This window comes from Vanacampus margaritifer, chromosome 7 (assembly GCF_051991255.1).
Source record: "Vanacampus margaritifer isolate UIUO_Vmar chromosome 7, RoL_Vmar_1.0, whole genome shotgun sequence".
In the NCBI taxonomy this organism is placed as follows: domain Eukaryota; kingdom Metazoa; phylum Chordata; class Actinopteri; order Syngnathiformes; family Syngnathidae; genus Vanacampus; species Vanacampus margaritifer.
This window is the reverse complement of record NC_135438.1, coordinates 2,746,246-2,767,852: the sequence shown is the minus strand read 5'-3', so window position 1 is coordinate 2,767,852 and position 21,607 is coordinate 2,746,246. Positions and strand designations below refer to the sequence as shown.

The 21,607-nt window shown below is 41.6% G+C and overlaps 1 protein-coding gene across 1 annotated transcript; it reads right to left on the bottom strand.

Moving 5' to 3' along the window:
- Positions 1 to 375: 375 nt before the first annotated feature.
- Positions 376 to 15,960, bottom strand: LOC144055195 (axin-1-like). Its single transcript, XM_077570978.1, has 13 exons — positions 14,453 to 15,960; positions 11,827 to 12,517; positions 9,059 to 9,252; positions 8,616 to 8,762; positions 7,924 to 8,058; positions 7,753 to 7,849; positions 6,864 to 7,001; positions 6,409 to 6,787; positions 5,044 to 5,221; positions 4,796 to 4,969; positions 4,090 to 4,401; positions 3,853 to 4,002; positions 376 to 2,809 (listed from the first exon to the last, which is right to left on the bottom strand). Exons 2-13 carry the CDS (start codon positions 12,445 to 12,447, stop codon positions 2,683 to 2,685), a joined length of 2,652 nt encoding a protein of 883 aa, XP_077427104.1. The 5' UTR covers positions 12,448 to 12,517; positions 14,453 to 15,960; the 3' UTR covers positions 376 to 2,682.
- Between the last annotated feature and the right edge of the window lie 5,647 nt (positions 15,961 to 21,607).

The window sequence follows — 21,607 nt, the reverse complement described above, 5'->3', positions numbered from 1 at the left end:
GTAAAACGTGTATACTTACTTTTGTCCAAATCTATAGATTGTTTGTTCAACCGTTCATCATAATAAAAAAAATATCTGCACTAAATGCCATGTCTACTGATTAGTGAATGACTATTTAACTCATTAACATAGTTGCTGTACAATTTTATCGTGTATCAAGTGATTTCAGCCACATTTATAAGAAATTCGTTGGTTACCTTAAAAAAATGGGGGGGGGGGGGGGGGGTTCCCCATAAATAAGATAAGCAACATCAAAGCATATATTGATGACTAATTAGTATAATTACAGGATTAAAATTATTTGGCATTGCCAGATAAATAACATTGTCTATTAATTCATTTTATATGTAAAAAAAAAAAAACTTTAAAGACTGCTATTTATCCAACATCTTTATTTGTGAAGTACCTTTTTTGAAAAGAAATGTACAAGTGGAACCGGCACAGTGACATCTTGCGGTGGCGCATGTATGAAATGATAATGTACATATTTACAGCAGATCAGCTACGATAGCGACAAGTGAGCTTTGCAAATCTGAAGCGAAAACAAAAAGCAGTGAAAAAAAAAATATCATGATCCCCCCCCCCCCCCCCCTATAAACACAAATAAAGATACGATAAAAAGGCACTGTGTTTTTCACGAACAGGAACGAGATGTTAGCTAGCATCAAAACAAAAACCCACCGGCAAGGCCATTACAAAGTACAGAACATGCTTGGTGATTATTAAAATTATTAATTTTTTATAATATTTTTTTTTATAAACAAATCATTTTAAAAAATTCAGAAAGGCATAAGTTGAAGTCAGTTTGGATCCCGACGCTTTCCCCCGCCGACTTGTTCAGAGGTCCACACATTCATTTTTTTTTACCCCCAATTTGTTGAACCTTGGCACGCAGGCGCACACTTGCATACATCAGATGTTTAAAAAAACAAGAAAAAAAAAACAAGAGTAAAAGATACATTCAACTTCCGTAATACTGAGTTGTTTGACATTCGGACAAATTTGCTTCTTCAACCCCACCATGACGGGTAACTTTTCATTGCGAGCCCAATTCAGACTTTTTTTTGGGGGGGGAATTGACAATTTTGTTGTATGTGAAATTGTTTTTGAATGAATGTATGTCCAAATCCGACAGTGCTGATATTTGCTTTTTCAAATAAGATGTTGACCACTAGTTTGTCCAAGTTTTTTTTTCCTTTTAAGAAATTTGACCATACAAACTCTTCAAAAAACTTTAGCTATTAGGCATAACATGTTTTTCCAAAATAATTGTACTATATTTTTTGGGACTGTAAAGTCACTTCTTTCATAGTTTGGGCTACTCAGGAGCAACCAAAATTAGAGCTTGGATCGGCTCCCAAAATCCCCATTCCTTAATTGTGTTTGCGAACAAGTTGTGGTTAGATTTGGAAACGTCCACTTCTAAGTTACTACGGCAACGCTTAAGATGAAACGCTTAACTAGAATCACATGTCACATTGCGGTCAGTCATTGCACTTTTTGGTACTGCAAACAGGAAAAGCCTTGTGGTGGATGCCGCATGCAACAAAAGGCACAATAACCCGCCGGGATTCTACCCTTGGCAACAATGCCACATGAGATTCTGGTTAGGGTAAGCTACTATAAACTAAAAGAAAATCTTTTCCGTAATTAGAAGTTGAACTTTCAAATCCAACTGCAACGCATTTGATGCCGTCAACATGATTCGGGTACGGGGATTTTGGGTGCTAGTCGGAGCTCTACAAGTCTTGTTTTCGGTAAAAGAATTTCCCCGCAAAAATGCAATTTGTACTCCAGTGATTTAACAGGTTTTTTTTTTCACCTTCATGATGTATTTTTTAATGCTCGGAAGCAACTTCATATGGTACGTGTTTAACAAAAACGGAAAAAGTTGAACTTGCCTGCTGTTTATGGGACGACGGCTACCTGCAATGTCGGCAGTCGTCAAATTAACGTCGTTTTCGGGATGACAACATTCCGCAACATTTGTTGTAGCAACTCCTAGCGGTTAGCGGGGACGCAGCATTGCGTTCTTTGGCTAGATTGGACGAAGTTTGCGACCGACTTCATTTTTTTGTCAGAATGGGAGAGAGTGAAGCAAAAAAATAAAATAATGTTGTGCAAGGTACTGAAATCAGGGCCAAGGCGACAGGAAAGAACGGAATTAGCTGTAAGCGTGGGGGGGAAAAACATACATGATAATACAACATTTACGCGGGGAGATATGTCCAAACGAGGCTGCATTATAGTACCATACCTTGTACATACACAATTCAAATAACCATTTGAACACAATAAAACAAAAGATAGCTTTGGTTGGTAAACACGTTGTCCGGAGAACTTGTCGTCGTCGATGACTGGTCGCCAACGTGACTTCCCACAAACGGAGCCGAGGACTTGCGCGCTTCCCTTTGATCTGCCATCCCCCCCCCCACCCAGCCGAGCACACCTAAGTGTAGGTTTAAGGTTTTAAGGTTTTTCTAGGGTTTCCGTGGTAATGTAGCAGCATCGTTAATAATGGTCTGGAGAACAAGTGGAAGACGACGTCATCTCCCGCCATTTAGTCCACGGCGGCGGCCATTTTAGACAAGGTGACGAATCCTCACTTTGACCTAAATATCCCTTCAAGCTCCACATGCTGCTTTAGCTTCCATTTTTTTCCTCCCCTGGTTGAACACGTTTTCAGTCCACCTTCTCCACCTTGCCGATGATCTTCTCCTCGAAGATGGGCAGGATGGCATCGTCGTCCCGCACCTCCTCAAACACCACGCCGCAGTCAAACTCGTCGCTCACCTTCTTGAAGTAAAACCTGGTGGAAAGGGAGAGGCGTGTTGGGAAAGATGACACTAAAAGAATAACGACATTGGCGTTGTAGAAGTGAAGAACTTTTGTCCAGTTGGTGTTTAACACACGCATTATTGATGCTGCCAAGTCATTTTCAAAGAAGAAAAATCAAATTTATAAAAATGTTAATTTTTCCTAGAAAGAAATGGATTTTAACTTTTTTTTAAAGTAATTAAAAATATTTTTTTTAATTGCTAAACTTACTAGTCTTTTTACAATGAAAGCCATAATCTCATGAGGAAAATAAAGTCATTTTTTACAGATTTTTTATTTTATTATTAATATTATTTTTAAGTAAAATACAAATAAGTAAACAAAATCAATCTTATGAGAAGGGCTTAATTTTGGGGAGAACACTCATATTTTAAGAAATGTCTTTTTAACCACACACAAAAAAACACTGTGGTACAGATTCAACGAAAGTTTTCAAGAGGAAAGGAATGCAATTTTTTTAGGTTATCTTTTGAGAACTGAAGTCATTTATCCCAAGAGAGAAAATGTCATTAAACTAAAATTAATTCACTGCCTGCCCACGTAAAATAACAGATATTTGACTTCTATAACCGTCTGTCAGTGATTGAGTTAAAAACTTTGTATTTTTAACCCCAGTGAAATTTTTAAATAAAAATAAAAAATCCTAAGAAAAAAAAACATCTTTGGAGACGAAAGCTTAAAGAAAGCATTAAGAAAGATGTATTTTTGGAGGAAAGAATAAAAAAAAAAAAATCGAAATATTACAAGACAGAAGTCATTACCCCCACTCCAAAATAAAAAATAGCTATACATTTTCCATTATGCTTTTCATATGGGATCAAAGTGTTTTACATGCTTGTTTTAATATTTTACGGAACGCGAATTTCATGGCGAAACGTTTCGACCATCGTTGTATGTGACACCACATGAGACTTCAGCCAAATCACACAAGACTTGAATCTCACTTCTTGTGTTAGCCGCTAGCTGGCTAACTTGGATCATTGCTCAAACAGCGAGTTCCGCCTTCCACCTCACCTGTAGTGGCCCTTTTTGGTGAGCAGCTCCTTGAACTGGCCCAAAGTCACCACCCGGCCCTTGACGGAGGTCCGGTACGGGATGGGCTCACCACAGAAGTAGTAGGCCACCGTCATGTTCTCGCACACTTGCCGCTTTCCAGACTTGTGCCTTCAGACGAAAACCATCCACGTTAGCCGTATGACATCAAATAGCGTGTATTACACAAGCACTTGAAAGTGCCACCTAGAGGCACACCTCTGCTTGGCCTGCTGTAGGGCCGCCCTCCGCCTCTCCTCCTCCAGCCGGCGCCGGGCCTCCTCAAGCTGCGTCAGCGGGTTGGGGGCCGGGTTGGGCGGCATGGCGGGGTCCTGGATGAAGGGGTGCGAGGGCTGCACCTGTGCCGATACAGCCGAGGAGGGGTGCGCTGCCAGGGCGGGCGACGCCGAGGAGGGGTTGTTGCGTAGCTGGGCCGACACCCACGGGTGGACGGCCCCGGGCCGCTCCACCGAGGTGGGCCGCGCCGACTCGCTGCTGCCACCCGTCCGCCGAGAGCTGCTGGTGCTGCCGCTGCAAAGAAGTCGCCGACGTCAGTCTTTGCATATTATACATGAATTCATATTCATTTCCACACATGGGACTCTTCCCATTCTTAATAGTTTTCTCAGCCGGAGTCAGAAGCGTGCTTTTTATAAACAAAATGACTCTTAAATCTTATTGTGGTGCAGTTGAATTCATCTGTTTGTTTTGCAAGGTTTCTTATTTCTTTTACCGGTATATATACCTCTCAGTCAGCCAGATAGCATAAAGCAGCTTTTTGAAAGGTTTCAACTTCCTGTTTTCTATTCGTCAAACAGGACCCCGAGCGAGAGCAGCTTTTTGTGATTCGAATCTTCGACTGTTTTTGCATTAGAGTTCATCTGTTGTATACATTGAGTGTCAAATTACAGTTTGCTGGGCTCACCCGTGGGAGCTTTTCCTCTGCCTGTCTCCCTCCATCATCCACTGGAGGATCTTCTGGTTTCTCTCCAGATCCTCCAGCGGCACCTGCGCTTCCATCCCGCGACCGCAGTCCTCGCCTTTTCCAGACGCCTCAGACGTCTTCTTGCCTCGCCTCGACAGCGTGCTGCCTTTACTACTGCAAAACAAATGCAAGCCAGTTGTAATAAGCCGACACAGAGGGTGAGGTGCGGTGCGCTCCGGGGGTCTTACTTGTAGCCCATTGCGTCCAGGGTGCTGGCTCCGGCGCCGTCGGCATAGTTGCGACTCCTGGCGGCATATTGGCCGGCCGGCTCGCCGTTCCACAGGAAGTTAGGCTGCGGCCTGGAGCCCGCCTCTTCCTGGCCTTCTCGTCCTCGGTGGTGGTATAGCTGCTTGTGGTGATGCATACCTGACAAAAAGTGAGTATTGGCGGACTCTTTTCACTGCATTAAACAATCAAACATAAAAAAAACGACTGCAAAAATGGTTAGCAAAAAGTTAGTGACATGTTCACCAGTACAAGAAATTTTTGGTATGGATTTTTCTTTCTTTCAGCACTATCATTTTGGAAGCTTCTACTTTTTGTTTACTCTTCTTGATTGGACCCTCTGATAGAGTCCATATCAAGTACCTTTTTGTGAACAAAAACAACTGTTGAGACTTCCTGGAAATCTCACCAGAGTGTTTATAATTTGTTTTTCCAACTAATATTTACATTGTATTTTTTTCCATCTAATACTTAAGTATTTTCTAAAGTCTGTTGTGTCATGTTTTCATCTAGTATTTGTGCATTTTTTTCATTAAATTTAGATTTGCGCCTAATATTTTTTCTATTTAAATTTTTTTCAAAGGCATTGTAATATTTTCAATTTTTTATCTTGTAATGTTTTTCCATCTAATATTTGACTATATAATCTCATATTTGTTAAATATTTATGTAATGTTTGTCCTAATTTTCCCTTGATATTTTCGTTGTAATTTCTGCATGTTCCTCTAAATCTTAAGAGATATTCATTTAATAGTTTTGTTCAGGAAAAAAAGTGTAACATTTGTGTATTAAAAAAATTAATAATTCATCTGTTAGATTCCAATAAAATTACCGCATTTTTCAAGATTTTTCCCAAATTGTGTATTTCTCATACATTATTAATGCATTTTCCTAATATTTTTATCTTCTAATTAAAAAAAATACGTACAATATTTTTGTCACACCCAAATGTGTATATTTTCCATCTATTATTTATATATTTTCCAAACAGTTGTATAATTTGTTTTAATCTCATATTTAAAAAAATATTAATCAAATAGTTTAATTCAGAAAATGTTTTCAAATAGTTGGGTATTTTGCATCTAATATTTTTGTATTTTTCCTAATAAGTGTATTCATAAAAAAAATTCTAAGTATCTTTTAAATAAAATTTGGAGCAGTATGCGCACTGAATGTTTTGACTTGTGCCACTCTGGTATGTCATATATTTCTTTTAGAAACATCTATAGTCACACTAACAACCAAATTCATGGATCAGGAAAGTAATGTATCTCTCAGACAACATCGCCACAGTAAAGAGCTTTCTGTTTTACGCTGCAGCCGCTTACCTTTGACCCCGGCAGCAGGTAGACTGTGCCCTCCCGCTCTGTGTGGCGGCCCGATGCCCCCGTCAGGCGACCGCGATGATTTGGGCGGCGTCTGTCGGCCACCCCCACCCAAGGCCACGTTAGCGGCGCCTGGCGACTGGCAGCCCGGCGTCTTCATCACCCGCTGCACGTGCTCGTCCAAGATGGACTCGGGGTCGTCGTCGTGCGAGTCGCCCATGGCCACCAGGCCGCCGTAGGTGGCGACCGTTGCCGTGTTGGCAGTGGTCTCGGAGTAATGGGCTCCGTAGAGGGGCGGGAAGGACGAGGGGAGTGGGAGGGTAATGCTGTGTGACGACATGGAGGTGGTGACGGAGATGTCGGCGTCGTCCCCCTCTTCTTCCTGTTTGAATCACATGACAATGCCAGGTGTATTGAGGTTTATTTCAACTAGTGATGAGTGAATGGTTACCACTCACCAGTCGTACTCGCTTTAGCCTCTCTTCCAGTCGCTCCTGGGCCTCCCGTTCCCGGAGAACCATCTCCAGCCTCTTGATGAGCTCAGCTGCAAACCGTTCAGGCTCTACGTGGATGTCCTTTGGCATACGATACGTGCGCTGTATGGCATGCACAAACATACAGAGAAAGAACGATATAATTTGCATTGTTTTTCTAAAATTTTCATTGTCACTCATTTTTGTATATTTTCATCAAATGTGCCAAATCGTTTGGTATTATTTTTAATATTTAATTCGACCACCAGCACTGTAGCCTAAGCCATATTTGACTTACCCTGAAAACAAGAAAAACACATTTTTAGCCAAGAGTTGTTTTATTTAATTTCGTAACAGATGATTAAAAATGACTTAAGAAATTGTGCTTTTGAGCTAGCAATTTGTTTTTTTTTGTCTATTTTTCAGCCAATAATTTTAAGGTCTATTTTTTGAAAAATTTGTATTTTTATTTCATATATTTTTAATATATGCCTAACAAATTTTCCTAATATTTTTTTGCTTAATATTTATTTTTTTGTTTCTAATTTGTGTTTTTGAAATATTTGTATTTTTTCCATTTTTTTTAATCCAATGGGGTTTTTTTTGGTCGTATTTTTTCCCAAATATTTCTGTATTGTTTGTACCTGATATTTAGATTTCCATTCTCAAAACGTGCAGTGATAACACCTGCACTGCGCAGTATAAACTTTTGTGATTTTTAGACTTCTGCTAACTTAACAACCAATTAAAACGCGGGTCCACATGCATCTTTATTAAGCTGCACAACTGTTGGTCAAACAAATCATACCTTGCACATTCACTTAATTTTGAGCAAATGGGTGACAATTAATGATGGTTGAGAACATATACTCACAGGTATATGAGGTAGGGGGACACGTCCGTTAGCTTTGGCACTTTCATGCATCTCCTTGCGATGCTGCTTCCGATATCGATAAGGAGGAATACCATCTCTGCGCGCACAAATGAAAGTGGGGAACTAAACAATCGTGACGGCGGCAATAGGAAACAGGCGTCGTGGACTTACACGCTGCTGTCGGTCAGCGATAGCGTATCAGCATCGCTCGACATGCTCTGCTGCTCGCTGTCGTTGGCACTGGTGGCGGGGGCACGTGCGTAACCCATATTGGCGTAGTACGGGTTCACCGGCTCTCTCCAGTGTCTGACAACAGACAATCACTGTTATTATTTTTACCATTAGTGTAGAGGTGCACCAATTAATCCTCACGTAATCAATTATCAAATCAGCATTTTTGCCTTTTTTTCTCTCTACATGTTTCAGACCAAACCAGTAACTGAATCGTAATCAATTTACAGAAAAAAACAATAGACAGTTTCAGCTATTAGGGAAATAATAGGCGCGGCCTAATGAGTGACATCAGTAAACGGCGCTGGGTTCTCTGCGTGTCAGCATCTCAGCAAGAGTTGTGGCCAACAGCAGCTCCTTGCGACAGTTTACGTGTTTGTATTTGACCGTTTTCCACATAAGACTGAAAATGCATCAGCAACTGTAGCTCTCCTTGCCCATATGCAATTAATTGCACCATTTTTCTTTTTCATTTAATTCAAGCAGTGGCGTATCGGAAGTTCACTTGCAACACAATGCTTTAAAATAAATAAATAAATAGACCACACGACAGCCCGTAACTTGAAGAACTTGTAAGTTGGTGCACTTGTAAGTGAAGGCACCTGACCACGGCATATGACTTAAGGTCCCACCTGTACTCCATGGTGTCTTGCCGCCGCCTGCTGGTGGAGGTCCTCTGTGGTACGGTCTGCATTAACAGGCTTTGGGTAAGCCTTCCCGCCGGCGTGTCCCCGCACTCCTCCTTTTCTTGCTCCGCTTCCTTCTGCCCGCCTCCACACCTTCAAGTAAGAAACAGTTTTTTTCCACAATTTGAAACCAGGTGTCTTAAGAAGATATCCCGCGGGATGCTTTTGCGATAATACCCCAAGAATCACGACTTGGAGACAAATTCCACCCATTTTCCTTCTTTACAACATATTTCTCTTGTGGTGAAACTAGCTCATAACGGCTGGGTCATCTTTCTGGTGTACCAATAACACCAAATATAAACACAAAATACAAATACTCTTTCAAAGGAAACATTTTGGTTAGAATTTCTAACAGTGATAAAATGAAGGACAACACCATTTTTTACCTCCACTCCTCATCTTCCGTCAATGTGGGCAAGCAGCCCGTCACAGGCTTGGCGGGCCCCGACGACGGGCTCTGGTCGCTGGGATTCAGCTTGGGGCTCTCGCCGCCGGTGCGCGTGTACTCCAAGTACAGGTCCGACTTGAGGAACAGAGGGTAGGTGTTCTCCTCCATTAGGGTCTGGATCTCCGTCTGGGCCTGCAACGCAAAAGATAATATCATTGTAAATACTGTACATCTTATAAGTGGACGGTTTCCAGGATGCTTCACAAGTACAAGTGCCAAAAGATGTATTGAATCACTGTTAGCAGTCAATGGGAAAAACAAAAACTTAACAGCTTCCATGCTGCCTGTAAAAGCCAGCAAGCATGATTTCTGCGGCGATGATAAGTAGGGCAGACAAGTCGGCATGCTTCCCTCTTAACTCATTAAGGCCTAAAGTGCCTGACAAAACATGCCTCTAAAAATTCAAAATAATGGATATCTCAGCTCCTGAAGCAGATAGAAACATAATTCCAAAAACATTTTAAAGCTTACACTTGCGTTCACGCAAACCTAAGTTTATTATTATAAACCTTCAATGTATATATTTTTTTAAATCAAACAAATGTCGCATCTGCGGGTGTATAACTCCAAATATATTTACTTTCACACTGGAGCGCAGTTGGAATAACCTTGGGTGATCGGGGTAATTAGTCGTCCAAAGCCGTCAAAATTTTCAACGTCCTCATTGTGTACAAACATATTTCTTAACAGTATGTCACTGTCGACTCATTACACTGCTTCAAATTCCTCCCACGCCGTCGTCAATCGCGTAGTTTATTTAATAAAACCCGCAAATCTGCGTCAACCATAAATGCTCGAATAAAATTCCAGGACATGCTATGAGGCCAATGCCACTCTATTGTGCATATTCTGATGCATTTCATCGGGTAAGAAACCAACAATTGGTCAAAACACAACAAAATGACATATCTGTAAATCCAGGATTCACAAGGTAACTATATATATTTATATTTATATATATATATTTGCTGGGTTCTGTGTAAAGGTCAAAGGGAAGATAAAATGAGGGATGCAGTAATTGATGTGCTAAACAAATCAAAATCCAGATCATCGGTCATGACTCATTGACGTCAAAACACAACAGCAAGATTATTTTTTATGTCGCAATGCAATGTCGGCCAAAAGATGATTCATTAAAACAAACAATAACCACACGCACAGATGCCAAACCACATCAACTGAACTCGTCGTTTTTCTTCTTCATTCTTTTAAGTAAGCACAATGAAATCCAGCTGGAAGCGGGGATTTTTGCGCCTTTAACGTCACAACATAATACTTGAAATCTAATGAGTAGGGGTTTTCCCGCATATAAAATTTGGCGTCGGTGCTCCATGAAATGGACTCGACCAGTGAAGGCAGGGTTCAGGACAAGCCACCGAGACCAAGCGCAAGTATCCAGTTGAGGAAAGTAGTACCACATTATCGTGAAGCCATTTTTCTTCTTTTCTCATCTTTGCAGATTTTACCCAAAACACAGAGCCAACGGTTCTGCGCCACAGTGACAGGACAATCTCACCTGGCTCTGACATACTAAGGAAGGTGTTCTTTTTAATATATGTCAAATGTATAGTGACCTCACACAGTGGTCACTTTCTGCTGCTCGTGTGAGATAGACGACCGGCTGGACATCTTAAAGTGTCATGAGATTAGGGCTGTATAATTTCAGGAAAAAATGTAATTGAGATTTTTCTGGTGGATATTGTGATCGATTCAATCCATGATTCGCTTCTAATTTCAGTGCAACATTCACTATACACAGTAACATTTACAAACATCACACCATACATTCAAAACCTTAAAAGCTATTACTTTAATAATGCACACTTTTTAAAATAGCTCAATAAGGCCCACTGCTTACTGTGATTATGTGTAATAGTGTATGTATGTAGTGTAATGTAAAAATACAATCTCTTCCATTTTGAACTAATGCATATGTTCTTTGTCCATAAATGTAAGATAATAATGTTTTTTTGCAGCTGCCCATAATGGCGCAACATGACCTATCTTAGCGCCTAGCGTTTACAAGCAGCCAGGAAAATTAGGGACTCAGAGCCTCAGAGTCTTGTGACGTGGATGTGACGTTTTTAACTAGCTACGAGCCGAATGGTTAGTGTGCCCTGTCCACGAGGAGCATGTCGCTGCTGATTGGTGAGCTTTAGTGGAATGAAGCACTGAGAGAGAAAAACACACACACACACACCGCTTTGACGTTGTCTGAGATGGGTCAAAAGCCTCAAGACTTCAGAAACTCGATTGAAAGGAAACATTTTATAAAATGAAAAATAAGACTCTAAAATGTTCTGCCTCCAGATGTGAAATGGTTCGCTGAAATGTGTTCATTTAGCACTCAACAGGTGATATTTAACTTAACACAAATGTCACTTTTTTATGATTTATTTGATTTGATATCAAACAGGGTTCTGCGCTTTTTTTTTTTGTATTTTAGTATAATATCGATGTCTTTAAAGAGACGAAATGGTAAGTAACAGTATAACGCATGTCAATACTTCACAGGAAAAGTGATTGAGCCGTTGAAGGTGCAACATAGGCAGCCAGGTCATAATGTTACCACCACCTCAACCTCAACTTGGGCCTAGAAAAACTCGACATCAAAACCTCTGCCTCAATGGAAAGAACATGATTCAAACAGTCTACTAGCTGGGTAAGTCAACATTCATCGGTGCGACGTTAGTGTGAAAAACGTACCTGTTCAAACATGGCGAGGTCAGGATGCGGCCTCCCCACGCAGTCTCGTATGAAGCTCTTGGTGGCCGGCTTAATCTGCCTGGAGACGATGCCGCCGCCGTCCACGATGTACTTCCTGTAGATGGCCTTGGCCAGCTTGGCCCGCTTCTCCGGGCTTGTCTTGCGGAATCCCGAGCAGGCGAACCAGAAGTCCAGCAGGTCGGCGCAGCCTTCTTGGCACAGGAAGTTGCGGAAAAGCTGGATGCCCTCCTGGTCATCCAACAGCGAGTGGAGCGACTCGGCCCACTTCAGGTAGGGCGGAGTGGGCGAAGCCGAGCCCTCCGGTTCGTAGCCAAGGTCCAGGTCGGGTCGGCGCGGTGTCGCGGATGACGACGAGGAGGGCGCATACCCGGATGAGTCGGCCATCTTGGCGGACAGGGAAAGTGGAAACCCGGAAGTTTGTGAGAGCGCGCCTGGACGGGTGGCCGCCGACTGCACGGGTGGCTCCACATCGGAGCCCTCCTCGCCGGGGACCGGCGGTCGTGGCGCATCCTCTGTGAAATGGGCCGGGCCGCTCAGCGGAGCCGCCACGCCGCCGCCACCTCTGAAGCCGATCCCGTGTAAGTCCCTGACAACGCTCATGTCTCTGGTTGCGCACAGCAGAGGTCACACTTGGCCCCGTAGCGATGATTTTGTAGACAAACAATTCACCCTGCAAAAAGGCAGACAGGAATAGCGGTTGGTGTCACAAAGGAAATCATTTGGGGGGCGGGGGTTCTGCTGTCAAATCTATTATTATGACGGGACCCTCAGAGATTACATTATTAACCATCCTGTTATGTTGTAGGTCAAACAACAATTACATTTTCTAAAGGCGCAAGTACACGTGTTATAATACTCAGACAACAACTCACAACTTTGCCAAATAATAATGTAAATTGGTCAATCCGTAATAGAGGTGTTTAAAAAAAATCGATTCGGCAATATATTGCGATATTACAGTGCACAAATCTTGAATCGATTCAATATGCGGCCGAATCAATGTTTAAACGTCGATTTTCGATGAAAATGTTCAACAAAATGTCTTTCTTAGGGTTAGAGTTCACACTTTAAGTATGGAAGAATGTTATATTAATGGAACATTAAGCCTTAATATTTTATTTCAGTGCTGTTGAGACTGACTGCAACCTGTTTGTTGAATACAGTGGTTCAGTTATAGGCCTGAAGTTTCAGATAAATACATTTTCATACAATTCTTACAGTGTACATGTACAAGTTTACTGATTAGTATTTTCTAAATGTAAGTTAAAAAATCTCAATAATCAATTTATATCGGGATTAATCGGCATCGAATCAAATCGTGTTACGGATCGAAACGCCAGGTACTACGCAATTCACATCCCTAATCCGTACGATGGCTCATATTTTCAATCACTTCTCAGTTCCAACGCTAATTTTGTGAATTTTATTAACTCAAATGCCTCTTAAGTGTGCTAAATGTATTCATTTTTTAGCATTAAAATTTCTTCAATCTCGACTCAGTTTTTTTCTAGGCATGTTCGGGTGCCAAATGAAACCACACATTAATAAATTGATCATTATTAGGTCGTTTGTTCCAGTGTTTAAGAAAAAAAGTTTAAGAAAGTAAAGAAAGTTGACAATTGGAAACTTGATTCAACAAAAAAGGTGATACCAAAAATCGTGATCCCAATTGTTTTTGCATAATGACAATCAGAAATTGGTGCATTTTCACGTGCTTTTAATGGTTCATAACTGTCTTAATATTTCACTCGAGGGGAAGAAAAACATCGGAGAGGGAGAAAATTGTAATGAAGCCTCTTAGTTTTGCTTTTTAAAGTGTAGATTTTTACAATTAATTACTAACCATGCAGATAGTTGCATTGCCCTGTGAAACAGACACAAAATTAGTGTTAATAATGGAATTAATTTAAGAACAGCCAGAATACTAGCCGTGCTAAGCAAACAATGGCACGGTTGCAGTCTATCCAATGGTGACAGTTAGCTACTTTTAGCAAAAGTTTTGCCGTTTATCCACTACTGTCGTTTATGTTACAATATTAAATAATAATTTAAAAAAAAAAAGTCAACAAAAATGCCCTTTTTAAGTAAGTAGTAGATTGATGAAACCAACAACAACGCGCCGAGAGTAAGTTAGGCGAATTTGCTAACAGGCTAGCGCTAGTTAGCACAGGGGGCTAGGTGGCTAACTAGCCTTGAAGCTGTGCCCACCAACAGTGTGCCAAGGCTTTGAAGTGAGAATCTCATTCATCTTGGGCCTTGCGAGAGGGGCGGTGTGTGAGTGGGGGATGGGGGGACTACAGCAACAAACTCCACAACTACATAAAACGGCCTGAACGGGAATTAAAAAGCAACTATCCCCCTCCTCCGCCACCAAACCCAACGCCACTTTTACGGCCGCTCATTTTAATCGAGAGAAAAAAAATGGCTTCAAAAAGTGTTCAAACTCGCTCGCGATGCAAACAAAAAAAAAAAAGCGGAGCGGCACGTTTTCCACTCAGGCGGCTGTTAGCCTACTTTAGCATGCTAGTTAGCATTAGCACAGAGGAGCTCCCCCTCTACACACAGTGTTTTTTTTTTTTCTTCATCCACAAAAAAAAAGTCTTACCGTCTTTGAGAGGCCGTTCCCCGTGTCGTGCCGCATTGGGGATACTGGCACCGAGTGTGTACTCCGCAAGGCGGCATAAGGAAGGCTTCATTGGAGTGAATGCAGGGGGAAAAGAAAAATAACTGAAGCCGACGTCTTTGCCCCCCTTCCCCCTCAACTCCCCATGGTGGCCGAGTAGCTCCACGGCGAGAGAGAGAGCGAGAGACAGTGAGAGAGAGAGAGAGAGAGAGAGAGAGAGAGAGAGAGAGAGAGAGAGAGAGAGAGAGAGAGGCGAGCGCGTGCGTGCGTGCGCACGCGAAAGTGGACGTATGGCTGCGACGTGGAGTACGGAACATTAATCGGCATTTTATTCGTACTTTACAAGTCTGCTTGTACGCGACTTAAATTGTATCCTACCAACTTGTACTTTTACTGCCAAGTAAACTGTATTCCAATTTTTTACTTTATTAAACTAACTAACTCATTTTAAGATTAATTCATTTAACAAATCATGCTTGTCTGGACACTCAAATATTTTCACTGACTTATTAATCAATTTTCTAAATAAACATGTTAATTTATAATATATGTTTTATTTTAATTATTTTTATTTCTGAACATTGTATATTTCTTCAATATTATATAATATAATATATTGGAAGTATTAATTTATTTTGTTAAATCTGACTCACACTTAGTTTGGAAATTCACTTCAATACAAGCCATACGAAATATGATTAAAATTATCGTTAGCAATATTTTTTACATCATCATGCCTTTTAGATTTTTATTTTATGGACTGATTTCTTGAATTACATTATGCTTTATAATTATTAAAATACAAATAATATTCTTATATTTTCCCGGTAGTAGGTTTTAGATTTTTAGATATTTTGTTGGGTTGAGTTTTCATGTTGTAGTTTATTTCTTTAATTAAATCATGCTTTGTTTGCAAATTCAAACAGACATTTCACTGACTATAGCACAATATAACCATTAAAAAATATTTTTAAAAATGGAAAAAATACAAATTAAAACATTTTGGTGATGGTGTGCAGACAGTGTGGGTTGTGACAATGTGAATGTGAGTGTGAATAGTAACATACATTTTTTAGTTGTAATATATAATACAAGAGGTACATATTCTAATTTGGGATTTAACAAATACAGGTGCCACATTTGAACAAAAACATTATTGAAAAGCCTGTATTAATAAAAGTAGAAGTGCTCAGTGATTTAAACAAGACTGTTAGAAAAATACTGATTAAGTATAATTGCAAAAAAATGTCATTGACCGTCGATAAAGCAATAAAATATCGATTGTATTTGTATGTTCAGCTACCACCTAACAGCACTCCCGTTGGTCAACACTGGTTACTACACTCTCAAAAGCTCGTTCATTGAGAAGAAAACGTCTCTGATAATGATTAACTACAAGTTCACCTCAATCTGTCATCAGCAGACGTTTTAATTTAACATGTCTGCTCACTTAAGAAACAAATACAGTACGGTAATTCTTTTTTTTTTTTTTGCATGTGCGTTTGTTTTAAATGGGGGAAAAAAAAAAGTGCTCTCACCTGCAGCTTCTAAATATTCACCGGGGCTCCCGTCCACTTCTGCACCCCAGTCGGCAGCGGGCAAGCACGCCGCCTGTCAGCCTCTTCATCCCGGCTGTCAGTCAGTCAGCCGGGAGGAGCACCTACCGACCGAGCCTTCATCGGTAGAGCGAGAGAGAGAGAGAGAGAGAGAGAGAGAGAAAGAGAGAGAGAGAGAGTGTATGGAGAGACATTAGACCACAATACATCTACTCTTAATTGAAGACAGCCTAATTAAAGCTGTAATGGTGATTCTTTTTTCTTTTCTGTTATAGCGTCTTATAGATTCTAATCAAATAGCTCACCATCAACATCTCCTCAGTCAGGTGGGGTCCACACACTTGCACAGGTCCATTCCTGGACCGATGATTGGTGCTGCTGTCTCATGGTGACCGAGCATAGCCTATGGGAAACAAGGTTACATTTACTCATTTGCATCAACGTAGACCGAGTCATGTGTCCGAGTCTACTGAAATGGCGTAATAATCGTCCCTAAAGACGCTATCGCCAGCGCAACGTGATGTCATCAGAAATACGGCAAAGCATGTCTTTGATTCACCTGAAAGACTGTTTCCGAGCTGCTGTTTTGGTTAGCGACAGCGTAAAAATAAAAAAAAATAAAAAACGGTCTCAGCAGTTACACGCGTATACAAAAAAGTCACAATGCTGAGCAGTTTTTTGGTAGGTCGTGTCAGCTTTTTGTTTACAGACGCGAGATGCGAAGACGCTTTTCGACACCTGGACGTTTTTGCTGCATCCGGCACGGGGGTGGCTTGAATCTGTGCAGCGTACGGTGAAACCTGGAATCTGGCCATTCCGGAGACAAACACACTTCCCGATGTCAGAAGGCTTGGTCCGCTTGATTGGCAGACCGCGCAAGCTTCATTATGGAAGCGTATTCACATCACCCCAGCGCACACGCACACACACACGCAAGTGCTGTTGTTATTGTTTGCGGCAGTTGCCCCCGGAGACGAGAGAGCGAGCGCGAGACAGAATACTAAGGATGCTGAACTTGACCTTTATGATGTCTTGGTGAGGAAGGGTTGGGGGCATGTTGCTACTTATGAATCTGTAATGAGCCTCCGCCATGTGTGCGTATGTGTCTGTGCGCGCGCGCGTGTGCAGTCGTCTGAGCTCTCAGCTGAAGAAAGGTCATCACACGAGGGGGTTTTAATACACCTGGCATCCGACCAACCACCTACACTACCTACGACCTCTACCTTGAGTATACAACAGCATTAATATTTACAGTAGTATAAAAGTCCAGCGCCCCTGAACGCACCTCCTAAAGTTGTGTGTGTGTGCCACACAAGCCAGCAGATGATCTCTGTACATTTTCCACAGAACATTATGGCGAATTCTCCAAATGATTATCAAACTTTGACCCTATTAGTCGGGGGAGAGAGAAAAAAAAATCTCAGCAATTTAGCGACGCCCATTTTTTGATAGGTTGGTTCTCATTTGGACAAATTCCTGAGTCAAAGTTTGTCAAAGTACAAGCAATTAAATTCGAATCAAATCAAAATGGCTGACTTCCTGTTTAATTTCAGGCCTGCATACGTCCTTGAGACTTTTTCCTGTCCACACAATTTGGCATCTATTGGTGAAAGTGAGTCATGTTGTGGACATCTAAAACACATTTTGCGCAGAATACTTTGTTAAAAGGGAAGTCAACCCCCCCAAAATTACTTGACAGTATTTTGTTCTATGCAGCCCCAAGTTGAGCAGCAAAATCCAGCAGTTTTATTAATATCAGAAGGCGGCCATTTTGCCACTTGCTGTCACATGACATCACAGTTGCTCAGTTCTCAGGTAACAACCAATCACAGCTCAGCTTCAGAAAACAGTTGAGCTGTGATTGGCCATTGCCCGAGTCCCAAGCAACTGTGATGTCATCTTCAGTTGACGGACAGCAAGTGGCAAAATGGCCGCCCCCTGAGATGGACAAAAACGGCTGGATTTTGCTTCATAACTCATATTCCACAAATGATATAATATTAATCAGAATGTCATGTTTAGACTAGCGAGGTCACATATAACATATTATTGTCAAGAAATGTTTAAGGTTGACTTCCACTTCAATTGATAGGTTTGTTGTGGTTATCAAAAAGGCCATTTATTCACAGCAAATCCTCACTGCCAATAAAAGATGGTTCGATACGAATCTTGCATGATACGATTCAAGGACGGTACAGTTTAAAGTCGGTCCGATTCAGTGGAATTCACAATTCCATTTGATATGGAACAGATTCGTCTGAGAAGGTATAATGCAGTGAGTTTGGTGATGAAAGTAGACAAACATTTTACATTATGAGTTATGTTGTCTCCCACTCTCATTGTCGTACGGTGTTCCACAGGGTTACATTTTGGGGCCCCTGCTGATTTCATTGTATTGCTACCCCTGGTTTCCATCTTAAAGAGCAAGTCAAATAAACGAAAATTAAAATGACATGTTCGATGCTACCTCATTAGTCCAAACATTCTGAATAATATTGTGTTTGTGACATTTGTGTCACCAAGATACTTGTAAATATGTGTAAATTCTCTCACATTTTGAATCCCCTAAAAAGATTCTTTTGTCCGAAGAAGACTAAGAAACATAGCGATCCCAGGAACCTAATTGACAGACAAGCCATCCTTGAGTGTCAGCTGGCATTGTAAGGCAAAGCGGGGGGCTGCAAACTCGTCACTTGTTTACCAGTGACAAGCATGTGACCACGACTGCCACTTCCAATGAAGATAAAAAGCAGGGAGCGAAACGTCTGGCAGTGAGTGGAAAGTGAGGAGATGGGTGCTTTTTTGTCCCGGGAGGAGGCGGGGGTCCTTTGTTCCAGCTGCCACTGCAGATTTAGGCATCTGTACGGAGGGCCTGTCACAAACAGGCTTATCTCTTTGGCCCCCTTCCGTGCTACAAAGAGCCATTTAGATACAACTGGCCTGTTGTAAAATCTTCATTATATGGCGCTTAAAGGAGCAACAGACCTCTGGCTCTTTAAGATGAATAGGAGACAAGTGCTTGACCAAACAGGAGGAGGTGGTGGCCAATATGCTTGAACTGATGTCTGGACTTTGCCATGGTCGTTGGTGATGACACCATTTTGTTCCCTCTGCCTTTTACAGGGAACTTGTTGATGTCTAGATGCATTGTGTCTGTTTATCGTGAAATGTGGCTAATTGCAAATATATATTGCCATGGAGACGATTTCTTAAATTTCTTGTTTATTTTAATGTCTTGTGCCACTAAAAGTAAAACGAAAAGACAGAATGCCTAAAAGTACCATTTTTGGCATGTCTATGTGATGCCGCTGTCTGTCCGTCCATGTGCTGGACTTTCCCAGTCAATCCAGTTGTTAGTAAATCTGACATCAGACAAGATTCTTTGCCGAAACATGAGTCGCTAAAACTTTAAATTTTATTTAGAATTTTTTTTTTACATAAATAAATCATATTTTATTATTTTAAAAAATCCCAACATTACAAGAATAAAGTCTTGATTTTATTTTATTTTTTAAATTGAGGGGGGGAAATCCAATTACAGATTGTTTTACAATAAAAAAGAAAGAAAGAAAGAAAAAGCAACATCATGAGAATAACATTTGAAAGAAGTTTTCTGGGGGGGAATGAATAAAATATTTATTCTATAGAAACATTTTATTTTTGCGTGAATAAAATTTTTTGGGGGGGGGGAAACATTGTGTTGCAAAAAATCTGACAACCATGAGAATAAAATCGCAAAAAGTCTTATTCCCCAAGATAAAACCTCATCAATATTAGCAGAATGAAGTCATTTTGTGATGGTCGGACATTTTGATTTGGATTGTTAATATCTGCGATCTGCGATCTGGTCGAGACGACCAACCATTAAAGTAGAAAAAGACGTGTCTGTCATATGAATTCTTTGCCATAGCATGAGTGGACATAGGGAAGGCGTCGACAAGGCCTCTCAATGACCCCTCCATCTATCTTCCTGTCCGTCCGTCCGTCCGTCCATCTGCTGGCCTTTCCCAGCCACTCCCGTGTTGGTTTGCGAGTTGTCAGTAAATCTGCCATGGCGTCCCGCTGACGTGCATTGTGACGCCGCTGAATACTCTCGGGCCGCCAGTATGGCCTGCGCCAATGCTGGATTAGCCACACCGGATTAGCCGGCCGCCCTCCTGCTGCTTATTCAAATATTGTTTCACGTATTGTCATCATCCGTAGAGGAAATATGCTAAAAAAAAAACTAAAAAAACCAGAAAACAAAAAGAGGGCAGTTTTTTGAGCGAATTCGAAGAGAGTCGGTCGGGAAAGACGGGCCGGCAAAGCGCCACTGCTTATCCGCCGCCGCCGCCGCCGCCTTCCGAACGAAGACGACCAAACGAAAACGAGGCATGAAAGCGAGCCTTGATCTTTGCTAACATGGCGTTCATCTGTCTTTTTTTTCCTCTCTCTCCCCCCTTCTCTCTCCTTCAACCCTCTCGCATATACACTTGGGAGTCAAGGCAATTGATGTGCTGCCTTTGATGGCAAAGAGAGGCCTATATTAGCGGCCAAAAAGGAGCCCTCGATGAAAGGGGCCAAAAAAGAAAATGGACGGGACGAATATGAGAAAAGACGGGAGATGGCAGAGATTGGCGAAGGCGGAGAGGCTTACCGTGCGAGCCCGATGGCGGCCGCGCCGTTGACGCTCGGCCTTCCGCCGCGAGGTTTCACCGGTCATCCCGAGGCGGACGAACGGGGGCTCGAACCCTCGGCGAGGTTTTCGGGGGGACGTCCCGCCGGCGGACGCTGTCGCCATCTTTGTCCCGTTGTTGTCTTGGATGTGCCTCTCCTCCTCCTCTTCCTCCGCATCTTCATCCCTCCCCTTTCCTCGGCTTTGATCGTGCCTCGCTCCCCTCCCTCGCTATGACATCATCACGCAGAGCATCAAAGGCGGCTTCTCTGGCTGGACCCTGGGTGGAAATATGGAGCATAAGGAGAGCTCGGAGGACATGGCGCCCCCCTCGAGCATCGCATGCACCCTTTCGACGGGCGTACCCCAAGGCCCCCTGCTGAGACCCTTGATGATTTGATTTTAAAGCCTTCCTGCACCGTCACCGTCAACTTGTGTGACGCTCACCTCCCGTCCCTGGATGATGGCAACCCCTCCCTGTCTCGCCTCCAGCTAGTGGGTACCATTCTCCGAATCCTGATCGGGACCGTTCTGTGTATGTGCCATAGCGCATTTAGCACAAAGTCAGAATCTGAGAATAAAAGGTATTTTTTAAGATAAAAAGTCATAATATAACAAGAGCAAGGTCTTAATCATACAAGAAGAAAATAATAATGAGAAAGAAAAATGAATCGTTGTACAAGTATAAGGTTATATTTTTCAACATAATGAATTTTTTTTTTAAATATTAAGAACAGTTAAAAAATGTCAAGTTAAATTTAAAAATAAAATCAGAAATTTAGGAGGAAAAAAAAATACATTTTTAGATAAAAAAAAAGTTACAATACTACTGCAAAAAAACACATTTTTAGCAAGAAAAATGTCTTATAAGGGAAAAAACAAGATTAGAATATCACCATATTAGGCCACAATTTTAGACGAACAGGT

Coding starts and splice junctions, on each gene's coding strand:
- LOC144055195 (XM_077570978.1), bottom strand. CDS start 12,447: ATGAGCGTTGTCAGGGACTTACACGGGATCGGCTTCAGAGGTGGCGGC. Junction 8,059..8,615: donor CAAGACACCATGGAGTACAG/GTGGGACCTTAA, acceptor GTCTGTTGTCAG/ACACTGGAGAGAGCCGGTGA. Junction 5,222..6,408: donor ACCTGCTGCCGGGGTCAAAG/GTAAGCGGCTGC, acceptor ACTTTTTGTCAG/GTATGCATCACCACAAGCAG.